General features: G+C 39.6%; 1 protein-coding gene across 2 annotated transcripts; it reads right to left on the bottom strand.

Annotated features, from left to right (window-relative positions):
* Positions 1-567: 567 nt before the first annotated feature.
* On the bottom strand, positions 568-6,545 carry paqr7a (progestin and adipoQ receptor family member VII, a). Of its 2 annotated transcripts, XR_014030962.1 has the most exons (3): positions 6,429-6,518; positions 2,292-4,432; positions 568-1,766 (listed from the first exon to the last, which is right to left on the bottom strand). XR_014030962.1 is itself a non-coding variant. In XM_081376987.1 (2 exons), the coding sequence occupies exon 2, from the start codon at positions 4,335-4,337 to the stop codon at positions 3,255-3,257; it is 1,083 nt and encodes a 360-aa protein (XP_081233113.1). In that variant the 5' UTR covers positions 4,338-4,432; positions 6,429-6,545; the 3' UTR covers positions 3,118-3,254. The 2 variants fall into 2 exon arrangements, 1 of the variants encoding a protein (XP_081233113.1); XM_081376987.1 differs by lacking the exon at positions 568-1,766 and having other exon boundaries at positions 3,118-4,432; positions 6,429-6,545.
* Positions 6,546-19,420: the final 12,875 nt, after the last annotated feature.

Raw genomic sequence — 19,420 nt, 5'->3', positions numbered from 1 at the left:
TCACTTCATCTTATATGTTGTTAGTTTTGTCAATGGGTAGCAATTTTAAATAGCCATCCGAAAAACAACTGATCATTGAAAACTACAAAATTCCTAGATATAATCTGTCGAAATACATTATAAATAATCAATAAAAAAGGTGAACAATCAACTTATGTAGTAGGTGAGCAGCTTGCAGATATTTAGAATGGCCTTGTATGAAATTGAGTAAAAATAGATAAAATAATTCATAATAGTACATTAATGTGTGATTATAGTTTAATTTTATGCAAATCCCACAGTATGGTACAATGACCCAAATACCCCAAGTAACAATTCTTAAAGAGGAAGTTCCTCCCTCAGATAAAGTTTATCAGTGTGTTTGCAGTGGAGTTTGCTCCAATCCAGATGCAGCCCTGCAGAAATTTTCCAGGAAACTGTCAACAGTTTCCTGTTTTACAGTCCACATGGGACATTCAAGTTCTGCAAGTTCTGATCTTTCCACATTTTTGCTAACAAAACTATTTTAAACTAACATAAAGATGACAGTTCAAATGAAAACACAAGAGGGCAGTACAGCATCACTTTGAATGTTTAATCAAACCACATGACCATCTCTAAAAAAGGTGGCCTTGCTTTCATAAAATGTTCTAGTCAGGCCCAAAGAGTTTGGAAAATATGAAAGCCTTTACAGAACTTTTGATAGAAATAGGTTAAGAATGTGCAGTAGTATGTAGCATACTTCTATTTAAAATGTGCATTGTTTCATAATACATATATATTTTTTTAAACAGTAACAGCAAAAGTGTATGCCATGCTGTAAGAAAACAGGACACGTTCCGTTAAGTTTAAGTTTCCTTTAACCCTATACACAACTTAACACAATACAATACATAATACAATTTACAAGTAAAACACTGGTGAAAAATCAATATAGAAAGAAAATCTCCTCATATTAACACAGTACATAGGGCCCATTTTTCTAGAGTGCACAGATTCCCAAATAATTCTGTATTTAATAGTAATTCAATCATTTAACAATACATTTTCATGTTCACAGTTATTGAACTCAGGTAGAAAATCAGATACTCTAGCCCCCGCCCGGTTTCACAGACAAGGTTTAAGCTAGTCCCAGACTAAAATGCATGTTTGAGCTGTTTTAGCTGAAAGCAACTTGCACTGAGATATCTTAAAATATGCCATTGTTTTGCCTCAAGATGCACACAGTAATGTTTTTCTAAGGCACGCTTATAAAAGCTACTTAAATGTCCTAATTGAACTAAGGCCTAATCCTGGCTTAATCTAAGCCATGTCTGTGAATCCAGACTTATAACTTTTACTGTAATTGGTGACTTGTATCTTGTTACATTGTGAGGTACCTGTACTTTTATGTATGGTTTTCAGGTACTCTTTACACCTCTGGTTAAAACAGTAGGCAGTATTACACAGTGGAACATTATTCAGTGCTTTAATTAAGGATCCCAATCGGGACAGCCAAATCACTGGGTGAGGATAATTGGGAGAAGAGAACAATAATTGGGAGAAGAGAACAAAAGTTAGAAATGCTGATCTGGTGAAAACATAAATGTGCTTCTGTTTTGTTTTCCCTTTAACATCCAAATTAAAGGGTTAGTTCACCCAAAAATGAAAATTCTGCCAGTAATTACTCACCCTCATGTTGTTCCAACCACGTAAGACTTTTGTTCATCTTCGGAAAGCAAATTAAGATATTTTTGATGAAGTCTGAGAGCTGTCTTACTCCTTCATAGGCTGCATGGTAATTGAATCTGCCAGCCCAGAAAAGTTAGTAAAAACATTGTTAAAATAGTCCAGATGACTACAGTGGCTCAACCTTAAATCTTATCAAGCGACGAGAATACTTTTTGTGCGCAAAAATTACGACTTTATTCAACTATTCTTTTCCTCTGTGTGGGCCTCTGACATGAGTTCACAAGACGCATTCGCGAGAACTGAGAAGATGACGCTCACCAACATTTGATGGGAAAGTGTGAAAGGTAAGCCATTCATTTTGCGGCATTGGTAAGGCACTTTTACGTTTTCTCGTTGGTTTCTCACGATTCGGACATCCAGGAAATGCACACTTTAGAACCATTTTAAACACTACATTGAGAGCCATCTGTGTCATCTTCTCAGTTCTCGCGCATGCGTCGTGGCGCTCTCGTGAACTCACGTCAGAGGCCCACACGGAAGAAAATGAATAGTTGAATAAAGTCGTTATTTTTGTTGTTTTTTGCGCACAAAGAGTATTCTTGTCGCTTGATAAACTTTTCTGGGCTGGCAGATGCAATTACCTAGCAGCCTATGAAGGAGCGAGCCAGCTCTCAGGTTGCATCAAAAGTATCTTAATTTGTGTTCCGAAGATGAACGAAAGTCCTACGGGGTTGGAACAACATGAGGGTGAGTAATTACTGACAGAATTTTCATTTTTGGGTGAACTAACCCCTTAAGTATACTGGTTTATGCTGTAATTAGACTCTGGTTTGTTTGACTTAAATGCAATAAAATAAGGGGCCAGTAAGTGCATTAACGCTATCAAGAAAATCAGTGCACTGGCCATTCAAAACAAATACAAGCAATCTCAATAATACAGTACTACTATTATCTACTATAGACGTGTGTGATAAGAATCACTGAGGTTCTTCTAAAATGCTCATTAAGGCACAGCATTGGGAATGCATTGGGAATACTGTCCATATTTATAGAACATTTACTGTAGAAAAATCTCATTATCACTGATATCAAAATTTAGACAAATTGTTATTTTTATACCACCCGATAACAAATATGACGCTGTTGTTAAAGACCTTACTCAAAATCTCCAGTTTAGAATACCTCAAGTAAAATAACACATCAAGCAAATCAAACCAATACCAAGTCTACAATTATACAACAAATATTACATCATTTCTTCAAATACTGTATGCTGGCTTTGTTGGCGTTTACTTGCTGGCTGGTGTGTAAAAGAAGTAAGGTACACTACAAAATCGTTATTAAAGGGTTAGTTCAAGGACATACTGTAATCTGGCGATTGTCCGCACTGTTTGGCATCGGTCATGAAAGCATGATCCCTAACTTTAACAGAACCAACAAAAATATTGATCCAGGCATGTGCAGAATCACTGTTAGCTAATAGCTATATGTTCTTTCTTACATAAACCTTGCATTCAGAAAATGTCCTTGTTTCCATCATAACAGTAATGCTCCTTGACAGCGCCCAAAAGATGGCCTATTCTAAACCTAACTATTCCTATTCTTTACTTAGTTTTTCCCCTGTAGTCAACCAATCTTTTTACTTTCACCAGCATAAACAAGGCGATAAGAGCAGACATGACGAATGTTAAAATAAAGAGCAAAAAAAAGAACAATGCCTCGCCATCAGCATGGAGATTCACATAGAAGTCTCTGCGGTTCAGGTAGTCCAAAAATGAAGCGTGGATCTGGCAGATTGTACACAGAGCAAGCAGCACATGAAACAATTGATGACCCTGACCTAAGAAGTCACAGTGACCTGGGAACCAGCGCTCGGGAACAGGCTGAGTGAAGAAAAAAGCACTGGAAAGAAAGAAAGCCACTTGGCCAAAGTGAAAGAGCAGAGCAGGGCTGCTTCTGGAATCGCCTCTCCTCCAGGAAGGAAACCAGGTGATAAAACGATGGAACACAGGGCTGGTATCCCAACTGTAGGCTACGGCTGAAGGCACCACTTGGCCTACCTTACGAACCCAGGGAGGAAGGCTGTAATTGCGATACTTCCCGTAACAGCAGCCGAAGCAAGACAGGCAACATAAGAAGCTAGCAATAGGCATGAAAAATCCTCGGACACATGCATGCCAACTTTCTTCAATAGCATAGTAGTAGTGTGCCACTGCGCTTCCATACTGATACAGCGACACACCTACATAATCCAGGTAAAAGAAGGCGTAATTGCAGAGTTCCGATTTTCCTGCCAACAGGTGGGCCACGGCGCTAAAGGTCATGTAGACTGTTGACGACAAGAGAAGGATGAGAAGTGGCCAGGAATGAGGATCGTTCATGAAATCTACGGTCTCCGATAACTGGGCAGTTTTTATGAGGACCACTAGTGCTCCGACTAGGTGCGTCCAAACATTTATAGTCTCGTTGTGCCGCTGTAAGAGCGACAGAAAGTAGAAGCGCCAGTTCCGGTGGAGCTGCCTGTAGCCAGAGTAAATGTAGCGCTCACGGAAAAATTGGGGCACCTCCGTGTCACACAGGGTGTCGGTCTTGGAAGGCAGGGCCTCGGAGAGCATCTGGGGAACTCGCCTCAACTGCTGCAGATTAATGAAGAGCCGGCCAATCTGCTCCATAACGATTGTTGCCATGGTAATCTCTGGAGAACCGGGGAATAGAAATTTACATTCCAGATACCGACAACCACACAATAGTCCAGGCCAGAACTGACGACACACTTGCGTATCTGGGAAATCAATCAAAAAAAAAATTATCTGTGAAGGGGAAAAAATATTTACACCATTACAGTGTTTAAAACAATTGATCTGCCAAAAATATAAAACCTGCAATATTACACAGTACCAATAATAACAGAAATGCGAGATGGCACCAGCTGCATTCGAATGAAACAAGAGAGCACGAGTTTGCAAGAAAAATCTTTTTGATGAGAAAAACATGAAAGAATTGCTGGCTTCAAATACATGGATGAGCAGTCTGTTATACAGTGTTGTTACTGACGACGGTCATTATTGGGTAATAACAGACCTTGGAAAGTATATTAAATGGATAGTAGACCAATAATATCTCCAATAATATAATCATTTTCGCTAGTCTTCTGAACTCCTCGACCTCCTCCAGCTCCGCCTGTCTAGATCTGCTGTGGAATTTATATTATTCATCCAGCAGCAGCATATTTTACATGCTCACAGCAGCATGTCATCTAATGGCAGTAAGTCCATACTTGCTCTGCAGCTGCAGCCTGCAAAGTAGATAGTCCACCAAGACCAAATACATTAACAATGTCATATTCATTAACGTGATACAAATATTTTGAGAGTTGTCATGGTGAAATAAAAACAAACAGGAAACCACATTTGTGACACTCAATCCCTCCCAGTTTCTGTAGTAAAAGAGCTAAGGGGTTTGGTGAAAGGAAACATCTCATTTAAGTCACCTACATAATTGTTTACTTTAATTAGTGTTTAAAGCTCTTATCATGAGTTAATGACGGTTCAAATTCATCCAAAACTGAATATACTGCCGTTTGCTCACCATCAAATTGTTCAAACCGAACAAAACAAGAGGAAGTTTGTTCAGGCTAATCTTTCTATAAAATAAAACCACAGACTGTTAAGCTGTGAAAAGGTAGCACATTTGATTCGGGTACTTTATTCCAAGTCTTTTGATGTCAGCATTGTAACAATTTGACTGACAACAAAAATTGTTATTTACCGAAAAATTGTTATTTCATCTACCACAACTTTTCTAAATTTCATTCACACACACAACACACACACACACACACACACACACACACACACACACACGTGTGTTTGCCCATATATGTATTCAGAATACTCGTTCTTATATAGCACATGAGTAATATGAACTTACATTTTTTTCTCTGTGTGGAAAAGAGCTATACTAAACATATTTTCTGTTCCACTTAAAAAAGAATAAACATAGACTGAACACTTTACAATACGATTAAATTAATTAATATTAGTTATACATTAGGTATAATGAACTAACAATGAAAAATTAATAAATGCTAGTTCATAATACCTCATGCGTGGACATTTTATGTGTAGTATTGTAGCAACTTTACAGAACCCATGGATTCATTTAAAATAGAGTCTGTGATTTGCAGTAAATGGTATTGAACCTAAAAGAAAATTGCCATCAAGGCCAAACTAAAATGAATAATAAGTCCACAGACAGAGTCATGGTCTTGTCTGTAACTTGTCATTGAACACATTTCCAGCTCTTCACTTCTGCTGAAGAAAATCCTAAAGAGTAGATCCAAACTTTAAGTTTTCATCAACTAATGTGTATGCATCTTATTGTAAAGTGTTACTAAGAAAATGACAACCGTTTGGAGAAAAAAAAAAAAAAACATTTGGAGATAAATGACATACCCATTAGATAAGGCCTGGCATGCCATTTTCTAGACATTAGCAACAGGTAGTCAAGTCTCTTCATATTGATGGAAATCATTTAGTTCTAGGCTATAATCATAGGTTCTTGCGGTAAAAAAACGAAACGATTTGACACCCGTAAATAGTGTATTCCAGCATTTCATTCATGCGTGAAAAAGAGGCCGAACTTACTAATTTACAATCAAATGAAATCTTAAGATAACTCGGTGAGTGTCGGTGAGTCACAAACAAGCACATGAGATGCGCCACAGAGCAGCTCCTAACACGAACAGAGAATAGAAAAGCACACATGTCTGTAATTACCTTCTTTGGTGTCTTCCGCAAATCTGGCAGCGCAAATAATTCCCGAGTGGAAACTGACTGGATATTAAGTGACTAGCTGTTCTCTTCCTCATATGTTTCTCGCTAGCCACGCCTTTTGTGTCGGCGGTACTGCGAGCAATGGGACGTAACAAAAACGCTGTCAGTCCGAGAACATATTTCTTCACATTGCTGTGATAATCTGTCCTGAAACGTTTGTTTTGATTACACATAATATAAAAAAAACTAAGGCAATAAAAAAGTTAGAATTACTGATTAGATTGTTGTTTATTAGATGTCCCATTTTGTGCTCTTTGTTTTAATGTAGAATTTCACCTCTGTAAGCCTCTCTTCAGAAGATCACTTCAAATTATGGCTTAACACATGCAGCATAGGCTATATATATTAGGTGAAACTCAAAAAATTTGAATATCGTGCAAAAGTTCATTTATTTCAGTAATTCAACTTAAAAGGTGAAACTAATTTATTATATAGACTCATTACATGCAAAGTGAGATATTTCAAGCCTTATTTGTTATAATTTTGATGATTATGTGTTACAGCTTATGAAAACCCCAAATTCAAAATCTCATAAAATTAGAATATTACATGAAATCAATAAAAAAAAGGATTTTACTACAGAAATGTCAGCCCTCTGAAAAGTATAATAATGCATATATGTACTCAGTACTAAAGCACAGTTGACCAACACCACCCGATGACATGGCTCCCCAAACCAACACAGACTGTGGAAACTTCACACTGGACTCCAAGCATCTTGGATTGTGTGCCTCTCCATTCTTCCTCCAAACTCTGGGACCTTGCAAATGAGAATGAAAATTTGCTCTCATCAGAAAAGAGGACTTTGGTCCACCGTGCTTTATTAAGTCCAGAGTCAACACAGCCGTCTACCAGGACATTTTAGAGCACTTCATGCTTCCTTCAGCAGTCAAGCTTTATGGAAATGCTGACTTCATTTTCCAGCAGGACTTGGTATCTGCCCACACTGCCAGAATAACCAAAACCTGGTTCAATGACCATGGGATTATGTGCTTGATTTGCCAGCAAACTCGCCTGACCTTAACCCCATAGAGAATATATGGGGAATTGCCAAGAGAAACATGAGAGACATGAGACAGAACAATACAGAAGAGCTGAAGGCCGCTATTGAAGCATCCTGGTCTTCCATAACACCTCAGTAGAGCCACAGGCTGATAGCATCCATGCCATGCTGCATTGAGGCAGTAATTCATGCAAAAGGGCCCCAAACCAAGTACTGAGTACATATGCATGATTATACTTTTCAGAGGGCTGACATTTCTGTATTTAAAATCCTTTTCTTTTATTGATTTCATAACTAGTGCAAAATGCCCGTGCAAAATCAGTTTTTGTGTGTGTTTTTAGTAATTGTTGGTTTGGTGCCCGTGAAAGAGACTGTGAACGCATTGAATAGGATATGTTTAGTTGGTGAACAGTATAGGCTACTATTACACAGTAGCGATAACGTTAAGCGCACCAGAATGAAATATAATATTCAGAAGTAAACAGCATAGCTGACTTACAGATTCAGTTAACATCCACAAATGAATAAGCGGGTTGATTCAGGGAGCAGTGCAAAGTGCCCGTGCAAAATCAGTTTTTTTGTGTGTGTTTTTAGTAATTGTTGGTTTGGTGTATTTGAGTGCTCATTGTTACAATTACACAGCAAAAGTTCAGTGACATTTTTATTTGTGCATGGTAGAAAGCAAATACTGATACTGACATAATGACATACAATAAATGTGGAAAATTGAACTACATGATTGAGGGAGCAGGCTACACAGTGAACTCAGAGAAAACGCTACTTAAGCTCTGCCGCTTTCTTTTTTTTTTTTGCTTTTCTGGTCCTGGATTGTGCTCACTCAAGTGTCAGTGTGAGAAGGGGAGTGGCCAGCGGCTATGTGGCAAAAGCCAGTGTGTGCTTCTTTTATCGATATATTTAACAATATCTTTTGCATTTCTAATCCAAATAACATCAAACTTGCCACTGCACTTACTCATGCCCGTAGTAAGACACCTGTCAAGTTTGAAATCCATCTGACTAACGGTTCGAGAGATACAGTGCTATGCATAAGTTTAGACACCCATGCTAAAGTTGACTAAAAAAAGGAATAAAAAATCATCTTTTGGAAATTGAACTTAATGCCTTAATTTAAAAAATTAGGAAAAATACAACCTTTAAGGACACCAATTTTCTTTGTGAATGAATAATGCATCGTAAATAAATAAATGTTCTTCCTTAAAATACAGGGTGCATAAGTTTGGACACCCCTATGTTAAATTCCCATAGAGGCAGGCAGATTTTTATTTTTAAAGGCCAGTTACTTCATGGACCCAGGATACTATGCATCCTGATAAAGTTCCCTTGGCCTCTGGAATTAAAATAGCCCCACATCCTCACATAGCCTTCGCCATACCTAGAGTTTGGCATGGAGTACTTTCCATAAGATCATCTCTCAATGCAAATCAAACTAGCTATTAGGCTAACTGAAATAAAACCAAAACGGTTCGAGAGATATGTGGTTAACAGACACACACACACACACAGAGAGAGAGACACACAGACAGACACACAGTCAGACAGACAGACAGACAGACGTTTCTGTAATTTATAGATAGATATTCTGATTTTCTGAGATTTTGAATTTGGGATTTTTATAAGCTGTAAGACATAATCTTCAAAATTATAACAAATAAAGGCTTGAAATATCTCACTTTGCATGAAATGAGTCTATATAATATATTAGTTTCACATTTTAAGTTGAATTACTGAAATAAATGACCTTTTGCATGATATATATGTGACCCTGGACCACAAAACCAGTCTTATGTGTAATTTTTTTTTAAATTGAGATTTATACATCATCTGAAAGCTGAATACATAATCTTTCCATTGATGTATGGTTTGTTAGGATAGGACAATATTTGGCAGAGATACAACTATTTGAAAATCTGGAATCTGAGGGTACAGAAAAACCGAAATATTGAGAAAATCGCCTTTAAAGTTGTCCATTTCTATTGGCGATAGTTCTGCATCCATTCACAAAAATAAATGTTTTATATATTTAAGGTGGGTAATTTACAAAATATCTTTATGGAACATGATCTTTACTTAATATCCTAATGATTTTTGACAGAAAAGAAAAATCTATAATTTTGACCCATACAATGTTTTGTTGGCTATTGCCACAAATATACCCGTGCAACATAAGACTGGTTTTGTGATCCAGGGTCACATATTGTTTTGTTTCCCTTTCACCTTCAACATCTTATAACAAGAGATTCAGCCTGTTGCAGCTGCAGCCAGAGTCCCTCAAACATTCTCCAATTCTTTTTATATGGGATAGACTGAATGTGTTTAGATTCTCTTTTAATCTCAGGCACACCAAGACATGCACTGATCCAAGTTTCTGTAGACTGAATGCTGAACCTTTTTAAAGGGAACCTCTTTCCTCTCAGATCTTGGTCACTTCAATGCTAAATGATGCAACTCTAATTCCTTCAAAATATGTACAGAGGGTGGTTGAACCTTATGGGTTTGACTTACAAAAAGAGGAACATGTCATAAGTGAAATGCATTACCAAAGTGTTGCAGCAAGCTAGACAAAACATGAACCTATCTGTTGGACTGGAAGCCCTAAATGCAAAAGTGAGATGCTGGTGAGCTGATTCAGAAGTAAATAGTGTGGTTAAAATAAAAATAAAAAGAATTTTGAACCTATCTTATTCCAGATAGACCCAATAGTTCTGATGAAATACACTGCTTATTATTAGAATTAGCCAAAAACATTCATATACATTAGCTCTTATTCAAAACTGTTGACTTGATGTCTGCTGCCTACATGGGCAAGTATACGCCAACACAAACATTTGCGGAAAAGCTGAGAATGAATTGTAATGAGTTGTAGTTTCACATTTCATAACACAACACCACACAAAATACAGCTTGCGTAACTAAGAGCCTGTGTGGTTACACTGTATTTTGATGATCAACTTTCGACATTCTGCTAAGGATAGAAAGCAAGTGGCAATTACACACAAAAACAATATCTAGCATACATTTTTCTCATGGCTTTTCTTAAAAAGAAACCTGGGGAAAAAATGACGATGCGCATGTGGAACAAGTGGTTTGTTTGTTTGTTTTCTCACTAATTGCGTGGTCTGGTTCTGCGCTCCTGGTTTTTGATTTGACAGAAGGCAAAGTGACACTGCAGGACTGTGCGTCAAATCTTCTGTCTGCCAGAATTTTGTCAGGGGTAAAATTTGATCGCAGTGGTTATTATTCGGCTAATGGCAAACATGTCAACCAGTGATCAAAGACTTCAGATTTTGGCCTAGGATCAGAGGAGTCTTTTAGGATTCACAAACTTTGTCTCAGATGGCCAAATTGTGGCCAAAATTGTCCAGTGTGAACCTGGCTTAACTCCCATTAGAGTAACTGTAGACTGTTAGGTTGGGTTAGGGTTAGTAGAATAAGTTGACATGTAGTTACAAAGTTACTTAGTAGAGTGTCTGTTGGGGGAGCATCACAATAAAGTGTCTAATACTCTAATGAGAGTCAGTTGACATGTAGTTGCAAAGTTACACACATATACATATAGTAGGGAGGCTCCACTGATCAGAAGGATGAGCTCCTGATAATGATAAAAGATTAAGCCAAAAAGTGAGACAGAGTGAGATAACGACAACAAACAAGAAAAAACAACAGAGGAATAACTTGGATTCGGGTAAAGACTGATTTTATTCCTATAGAAAATACATTTTAATAAAAGAAAGAAGACTTGAACCTGTGGATTAGCATTTGGCTACTGGATCACCACTATAGCAGCTAACTGGAGTTTCCCCTCCAAAACGCTAAAGGCTTTTTTAAAGGAACTACAGCTGTAAAACATGAACATCACACAATTTTAGATTTTCAGTTACTAAACAGAGAGGTGAGCGTTATCTGGCAAAAAAAACTTGAACAAAAACTGTATATTTTGACTTTATTCTGGTAACATATCTCATTATTACAAGCTAAGTTAGCTGCAGGTTTGGCTCAGTGCCCAGTCTGATCACCATGGCAACCCTGGCACAGACAGAGTGCAGGGAGGTGCTTTACCCAGAGAAGTGCAGAAGTGTACAGGCCCGAAAAAAAAAAAAACACAAAGAGAAAACTCTCATACAACCCTGATTTTCTCTATGCTGACTATGTTCAACTCAGTGAGAGAAGAATCAAGAACAACCTCATCTTCTACACCACTCTGATTACTGCATGGAAATCAGCCATCTGTGAGGAATACAAGCACATATTTAAAGAAGGAATCGGTCGAGATGGAAGACTAACTATATGCAAAGATGAAATCCTGGACATAGACAACCCATACTACGATTTTCCCCCTGCTGAAGGCCAGAGTAGAGGAGGAGAGAGACGAGCCTCATGCAAACGGCACAGACTTAGAGGAGGAAGCCCCAGCGATTCTTTCACCCGTCGACTGGGAGACAGTTTAGGTTTGCTGCACATGCAACACAAACATTTACATTCAAGAGCTCAAAGATAAGCTCAGGCAGCTGAAAAAAAAGACACCAACTCCTCCATCACTGAACTCAACAGAGCTCTCAGAGAACTGCAAGGAGAAAACCAAACTCTCCGCGTACAGATATGCAAGCTAGAGGAGGACATGGAGAGAAAAGAAAATAACTTCTCAAGACAGCTGCAAGAAATGAGAGCGCAGTTGCAGAAAAACACAGAAGACAACACACTTCACTACAGTACAGCTCCTACTACAGACTACGCAAACACAGACAGCGAGCCTGCCACAAACACACAGACACCTGCAGAAACACAAACATCCCCTGCCCACCCTCCAGATGCTCTTCTCCTCATGGACTCTAATGGAAAGTTCTTCGACCCACAGAAACTCTTCCCAAATCAGAAAGTCTCTGCAAAATGATGCAGCACAACTGACCAAGCCCACCAGATTATTAGAGACTTCACAGGAAACCCCTCATGTGTCATAATCCACACTGGGACTGCTTATGCTGTCAGAAAAATGGCAGAAATCACCAGCAAAAAGTTCCCAGAATCCTGGATTATTATCTCCACACTTCTCACACGACGTAACACACCACCACACGTCATCCACAACATCAACACTGAAATTTCCCTTAGATGTTCTACACTTCCAAACGTGCACCTGGTCCACCACCACCACATCGGCCTCCAACACCTGTACAATGGACTCCACCTGCACAGAGATGCAGTGTGCATTTTTGCAAGGACCCTTAAAGACGCAGCCCTGGGCTGCACCCCATCGTCACCGAGACATCTACTACCGACTCCAGAACACTACCGGCCCATTCACCCTTAAATGCCCAGACACACCCCTCCGACCCCGGTGAGGAGAGACGTCGGCTGGACAAGCATCTCACATCATCCACCACATCCACACCCACCTATGGCTCACTACACACCGGTAAACCGGCAGTCACGTCCACCTGCTGGCCATCAAGCCCCCATTAGGATGAAGAAACCGAAAACCCCGTCACACCCAGAGAAATCCCTACAACCGAGAGCACAGAGCTACGCTGAAGCTGCAGCCCGGCCTCCCACTACACCCTCCACCTCCACTGTACAACCAGCTCCTGAACAGATAAGAACACACACCGTGCTCTATTGAAAAAAAAAGGGAAAAAAAAGTAGACTAATGTAATTTGTTTGCCATGTACATTTTCACATGTACACTAGCTTCACATTATTGTCTCTCTGTCTTACCAAATAGGTTTATCTTTAAAAATACTAATGCGTTCATTTCAAATAAGTTGCTGGAATAATCAGGGTCTTAATTCTTCAAAATTTGGTTCTGAAAGCACAGACCCAGAATTTCTAAAACATATCGAAGATGTTGATATTATAATCCTCACTGAAACCTGGTGTCGAAATGATGCGCTTACCTACTGTCTCTCAGGCTATTATGAAGTAATTGTGCCCTCAGTTAAAATAAGTACAGTCCATCGTGGACGAGACTCGGGAGGAATTCTGGTGTGGTACAGGGAGGATCTGGCCAAACACATTTCTACTATTACAGTTGGAAAATTTCATTTCTGGTTAAAACTAATCTAAATCGGAATTCAATACAGACACGTATCTCTGTGCCATCTACATTCCCCCAGTGGAATCCCCTTACCATGACGAGGAATATCTCAACAACATCCACACAGAAATCAGCCATTTCCTGGTCCAGGGAAATGTGCTGCTTTGTGGAGACTTTAATGCAAGAACTGGATCTGAACTTGATGACAAAGATCCAAAGGGCAATGAATATGTCTTTTTGACAGTGAATGCACTGAAGGAGGATGGGTCCATGTCAGTGATGGCATAGTCAACTACACTAGCTCCAAGACCTGAACAACATGTGAACCTCCCTAAAGAGTCTCCTCTGATCCAATGAGAAACAACCTTGACCAAACAGTGTAAAAAAACGGTAGAGAGTTGGTGCACCTCTGCCGAGCCTCAGGCCTGTACATACTGAACTGCAGGATCAGAGGAGACTCTTTAGGGAGGTTCATGTGTTGTTCAGGCCTTGGAGCTAGTGTAGTTGACTATGCCATCACTGACATGGACCCATCCTCCTTCAGTGCATTCACTGTCAAACAGCAAACTCCGCTTTCTGACCATAACCAAACTGACATTTATATCAAAACACATCACACACCAGAGCAAAACAGACTGGAAACCTGCCAAATGTATCAGGTCCAGCAGAGATACAGATGGGCTCCAGACAGCATAGACAAATTTGTCCAAGCCCTCAGTTCTGAAGAGCTAAAAAATCTAATAAATATATTTATTAATAAGAAATTTGAAACAACTAAAGATGGGGTTAATTCAGCTACAAATGAAATCAATTACATATTTAAAAAAAAAAACAGCACATAGAAGTGAATTGAAAAAGAAAGGCAAAAAATACACAAAGTCAAAAAGATGAAACATGGTTTGACTCAGACTGCAAAACATTAAGAAAACAACTTAGAAAATGATCAAATCTGAATACTTTTCAAAACTAAAAATATATAAAGACACAATTAGAGTGAAAAAGCAACACCATCTGACCAAATGTACACAAGAATTAGAACATTCAATAAATCAGAATCAGTTCTGGGATATGTGGAATAATCTGAGCACAACAAAACCACAAGACCTACCAATACAAGATGGAGAAATTTGGACAGAGCATTTTGAAAACTTATATAAAGAAATCCCACCAAACCAACTCAATGACAATTATAATCTGATCAAACAAAATCTACAAACTTATGAAGAGACAATAAAAAATAATTAAAATCCACTTGACTTCCCAATTACACAAGAAGAATTGACAAACTGCTAAAACACAACACACCTGAGCTGCAGACGGCGTTGCTTATTCAACATTGTACTTAGTTCAGGCTGTTTTCCTGAAATCTGGAGCCAAGGACTTATTACCCCAATTCATAAGAGTGGAAATAAATTGGACCCTAATATTTCAGTGTGTTCAATTTTTGAGTGAGCAGTAATCTGGGGAAGTTATTTAGCAGTATTTTAAACAAAAGAATTGTAAGCTTCCTTAACGAATACAATGTCCTTGGCTTCCTTTCAAATCACAGAACTACCGACCACATTGACACCCTACACACCCTTATCAATAAACACGTAAAACAGACCAAAAATGGAAAAATATTTGCATGATTTGTTGATTTCAAAAAAGCATTTGATTCTATTCCGTCATTAATAAGTAACTATGCAGGAAGTAATGAAGGATTAATGAGTAATACTATAAACACTTCAGCTACTACTAATATAGAATATAGTAATATAATATAGTCCTGCATTACTTTCTGCATAGTTACTTATTAATGACAGACCATTATTCTAAAGTGTTAACCACAACGGATTATATTACAAACTTTTACAAAGTGGTAGGGGGTAAGTTTTTGACATTATAAAACCGATGTATTCGAACAACAAATGTGCAATACGAATTGGCAACAAACATACAGAATTCTTCACCCAGAAAAGAGGAGTGAGGAAGGGCTGTAGCCTGAGTCCAACCCAGTTCAACATTTACATGAATGAATTAGCGGTGCAGTTGGAACAGTCTACGGGCCCTGGACTCACACCACAGGACAGAAGCATCAAGCTGTTGCTGTATGCAGATGACCTAGTGACGACAGGGACTACAGCAGCACCTGGACCTGCTGGAGAACTACTGCCAGAACTGGCCCCCGGCAGTCAACCTCACAAAGACCAACATTATAGTATTTCAGAAGAAGCCCAGATGTCAGGAACACAGACATCAGTTCAGTCTGCAGCACCGGCCTAGAGCTCACGATGCAGTACACTTACCTCGGCCTGGTCATCACTGCATCGGGGAGTTTCAGTATGGCAGTGAATGCTCTCAAAGATAAAGAGCTCCATACGCAATTAAGAAAAAATTCCACAACATTGAATTACCGATTCCAATCTGGTGTAAAATCTTTGATAGTGTAATTCAGCCCATTGTATGGAAGTGAGGTTTGCGATTGGGGGGGATGTAAAAAAAAAAATATATATATATATATATTCTTGCATCACAATAAGTGTATTGTGATTGTCAAAACATTTTAGTAACTAAACTGGTGCAATTTCTGGTAAGCTACGGTTTTGTATTATTGCTTGACACAAATTTCACGATTTCAATTCAATTCAATTCTTGTGATTTGATTTAATATTGACTCATTTGGATAAATATTAGGTACACAAGATAGGCATTAATTTTTCTCAAGAAAAAAAAAATATATCACCTAATACATAATAAACATACAGAGCACTATCAGCTGGTAGTAGCCTATTATTAAGGTTAAAAATAAATGTATTACAATAACAACTTTATTATGACCGCCGCTAGCGTAGCTAGCGAAAGCGGTCATATAGGGATTGTCAAAGTTTTGTTTTGTTTTTTTTTCGTCACCTTACTGAATTTTTCGTCAACGATACCAGGGACACCGAAGCACCGGGGAACATGAAATTTGGTGGGCATGTAGCCCCACTAGACTTCTAAGGAAAATTTTAGTTTGGTCGAAAAAAGCAGAATAATATTGTTTCCCCCCCCCCCCCGCGCTGGGCCCTCCCAAACCCAAAAAAATGCAGTTTTTCCTAAATAACTACCTGAATCGTGGCACCGAGGATGAAGAAATTGTTATGGTATGTTGGTCTACTAGACTTTTATGGAAAAATTTCGTTTGGTCCCCGGGGGCCACTTCCCCCCCGCGCTGGGGCCCCCGTTAATTTTTCGTCAACGATACCAGGGACACCGAAGCACCGGGGAACATGAAATTTGGTGGGCATGTAGCCCCACTAGACTTCTAAGGAAAAATTTCGTTTGGTCCCCGGGGGCCACTCACCCCCCGCGCTGGGCCCCCCCAAAACCAAAAAAAAACAGTTTTTCCTAAATAACTACCTGAACCCTGAACCGTGGCACCGAGGATGAAGACATTTTTATGGTATGTTGGTCTACTAGACTTTTACGGAAAAATTTCGTTTGGTCCCCGGGGGCCACTTCCCCCCCCTGCGCTGGGGCCCCCGTAAATTTTTCGTCAACGATACCAGGGACACCGAAGCACCGGGGAACATGAAATTTGGTGGGCATGTAGCCCCACTAGACTTCTAAGGAAAAATTTCGTTTGGTCCCCGGGGGCCACTCCCCCCCCCGCGCTGGCCCCCCCAAACCCAAAAAAATTCAGTTTTTCCTAAATAACTACCTGAATCGTGGCACCGAGGATGAAGAAATTGTTATGGTATGTTGGTCTACTAGACTTTTATGGAAAAATTTCGTTTGGTCCCCGGGGGCCACTTCCCCCCCGCGCTGGGGCCCCGGTAAATTTTTCGTCAACGATACCAGGGACACCGAAGCACCGGGGAACATGAAATTTGGTGGGCATGTAGCCCCACTAGACTTCTAAGGAAAAATTTCGTTTGGTCCCCGGGGGCCACTCACCCCCCGCGCTGGGCCCCCCCAAAACCAAAAAAAAACAGTTTTTCCTAAATAACTACCTGAACCGTGGCACCGAGGATGAAGAAATTGTTATGGTATGTTGGTCTACTAGACTTTTATGGAAAAATTTCGTTTGGTCCCCGGGGGCCACTTCCCCCCCCTGCGCTGGGGCCCCCGTAAATTTTTCGTCAACGATACCAGGGACACCGAAACACCGGGGAACATGAAATTTGGTGGGCATGTAGCCCCACTAGACTTCTACGGAAAAATTTCGTTTGGTCCCCGGGGGCCACTCCCCTCCCCCTCCCCCCTCCCCCCCCCCCCCCCCGCGCTGGGCCCCCCCAAACCCAAAAAAATGCAGTTTTTCCTAAATAACTACCTGAACCGTGGCACCGAGGATGAAGAAATTGTTATGGTATGTTGCTCTTAAGGGCCCACATCAACCTAGCCCATAATCACTCATTTGTGATTTGCGCCCCTCCCATAAAAAATGAAAATGCAATATTATTCTGCTTTAATCGCCCCTATCTTCAGTGGAGATGTTCAGAACTGCGCCATATTTCATGTGTATGATTAACTTGACATCCTCTGGGGGTATCCTCTGCTAAGTTTTGTAGAATTTCATCCATGGGGGGGTATAAAATAAATTCATTTATGTGCACATTTAGTGACTGTACACTCATCGGCCTGTAGATGGTGCTGTTGAGCAAAGGGTTGCTGGTTTAGGATGATACTGTCACACACACACATGCAGGAATACAAACAAACGCAAGCATGCACACACACTGACATCCACACGCACAGACACACACCCATACACACACATACAAATCCACATGCACAGACACACACACACAAACACACACGCGCACACATGTACGCACACATACATACACACACAGACACACACATACACAAACACACACACACACATACACACACACACACACACACACACACACACACACACACACACACACACACACAGACAGACATGCACATACTATTACTTTTTTTAGGTATATACATAAACACGCAATACAGCCAAATTACTCCACGTCATTTATTTTTGTGGAAAGCCAGTGCAGGCCTGAGCGGCGGTCATATTTTGTACCGCGATGCGGTACATCTAGTTTAATGATATAAGTAAAAAATATAATAAATATGTAATATATAGTACACATATTTACTCTCTGTTGCTCTTTTTTTTCTAGCCAACTAACGTGCTATAGCCTATGGCCATGGCTTTCCTGAGGTAAATGTTATGTGACATAATTGTTCTCCAGCTGTTTTATTGACCTCTTTCCACTTTTGAAAAACATTGATTGATCGATATGTATGAGGAATATACATATCGGTAAGTTGTACTGTGTCTTTCAACATTGTTCATTCGTGTTTATTTACTAGCCTATTAGCTAGTAGAGATGATAGGTTCACGTGCCAGGGATCTGTCACGTCACATTTACAAGCGCGGAAATGGTATTTATTGTTTGAATTTCGTAATAAAATTGACAGAATCTGTGAGCTGAGATTTTTTTTTATATCATAAGAAACCTGCTCTGTCTAGTCTGTCGGTCTCCGTGTCCTCTTTGCTTTGCGATTTTTCTGTGCGTGAGAAAATGGATGTGTGGCGTGAGAGCGTGTGAAAAGTGTCAATAGCATCGGTGAATGCGTGAGAGTTGGTAGCTCTGTGTGTATTGTGTCTGACCTCAGTGTGTTTCCCTACTGTCCACCACAGTGACCCTCAGTAATGTGTGTGTGTGTGTGTGTGTGTGTGTGTGTGTGTGTGTGTGTGTGTGTGTGTGTGTGTGTGTGTGTGTGTGTTAAAACACTGTGGTATCAAATGTTCACACATGTTCTAATTTGTTACATTTTAATTTAAATTTAAGTTAGGCTAGGTTATAATATTGTATTATTCTGAAATGTTGATGTTTTAATATTATTCCATGTATTCCAAGCTTTGGCAAT

This window comes from Scardinius erythrophthalmus (genome assembly GCF_964197995.2).
Source record: "Scardinius erythrophthalmus genome assembly, chromosome: 10".
In the NCBI taxonomy this organism is placed as follows: Eukaryota; Metazoa; Chordata; class Actinopteri; order Cypriniformes; family Leuciscidae; genus Scardinius; species Scardinius erythrophthalmus.
This window is presented reverse-complemented; position numbering and strand designations above follow the sequence as displayed.

Bases quoted from the DNA above. Each gene is read 5' to 3' on its own strand.
- paqr7a (XM_081376987.1), bottom strand. From the start codon at position 4,337: ATGGCAACAATCGTTATGGAGCAGATTGGCCGGCTCTTCATTAATCTG.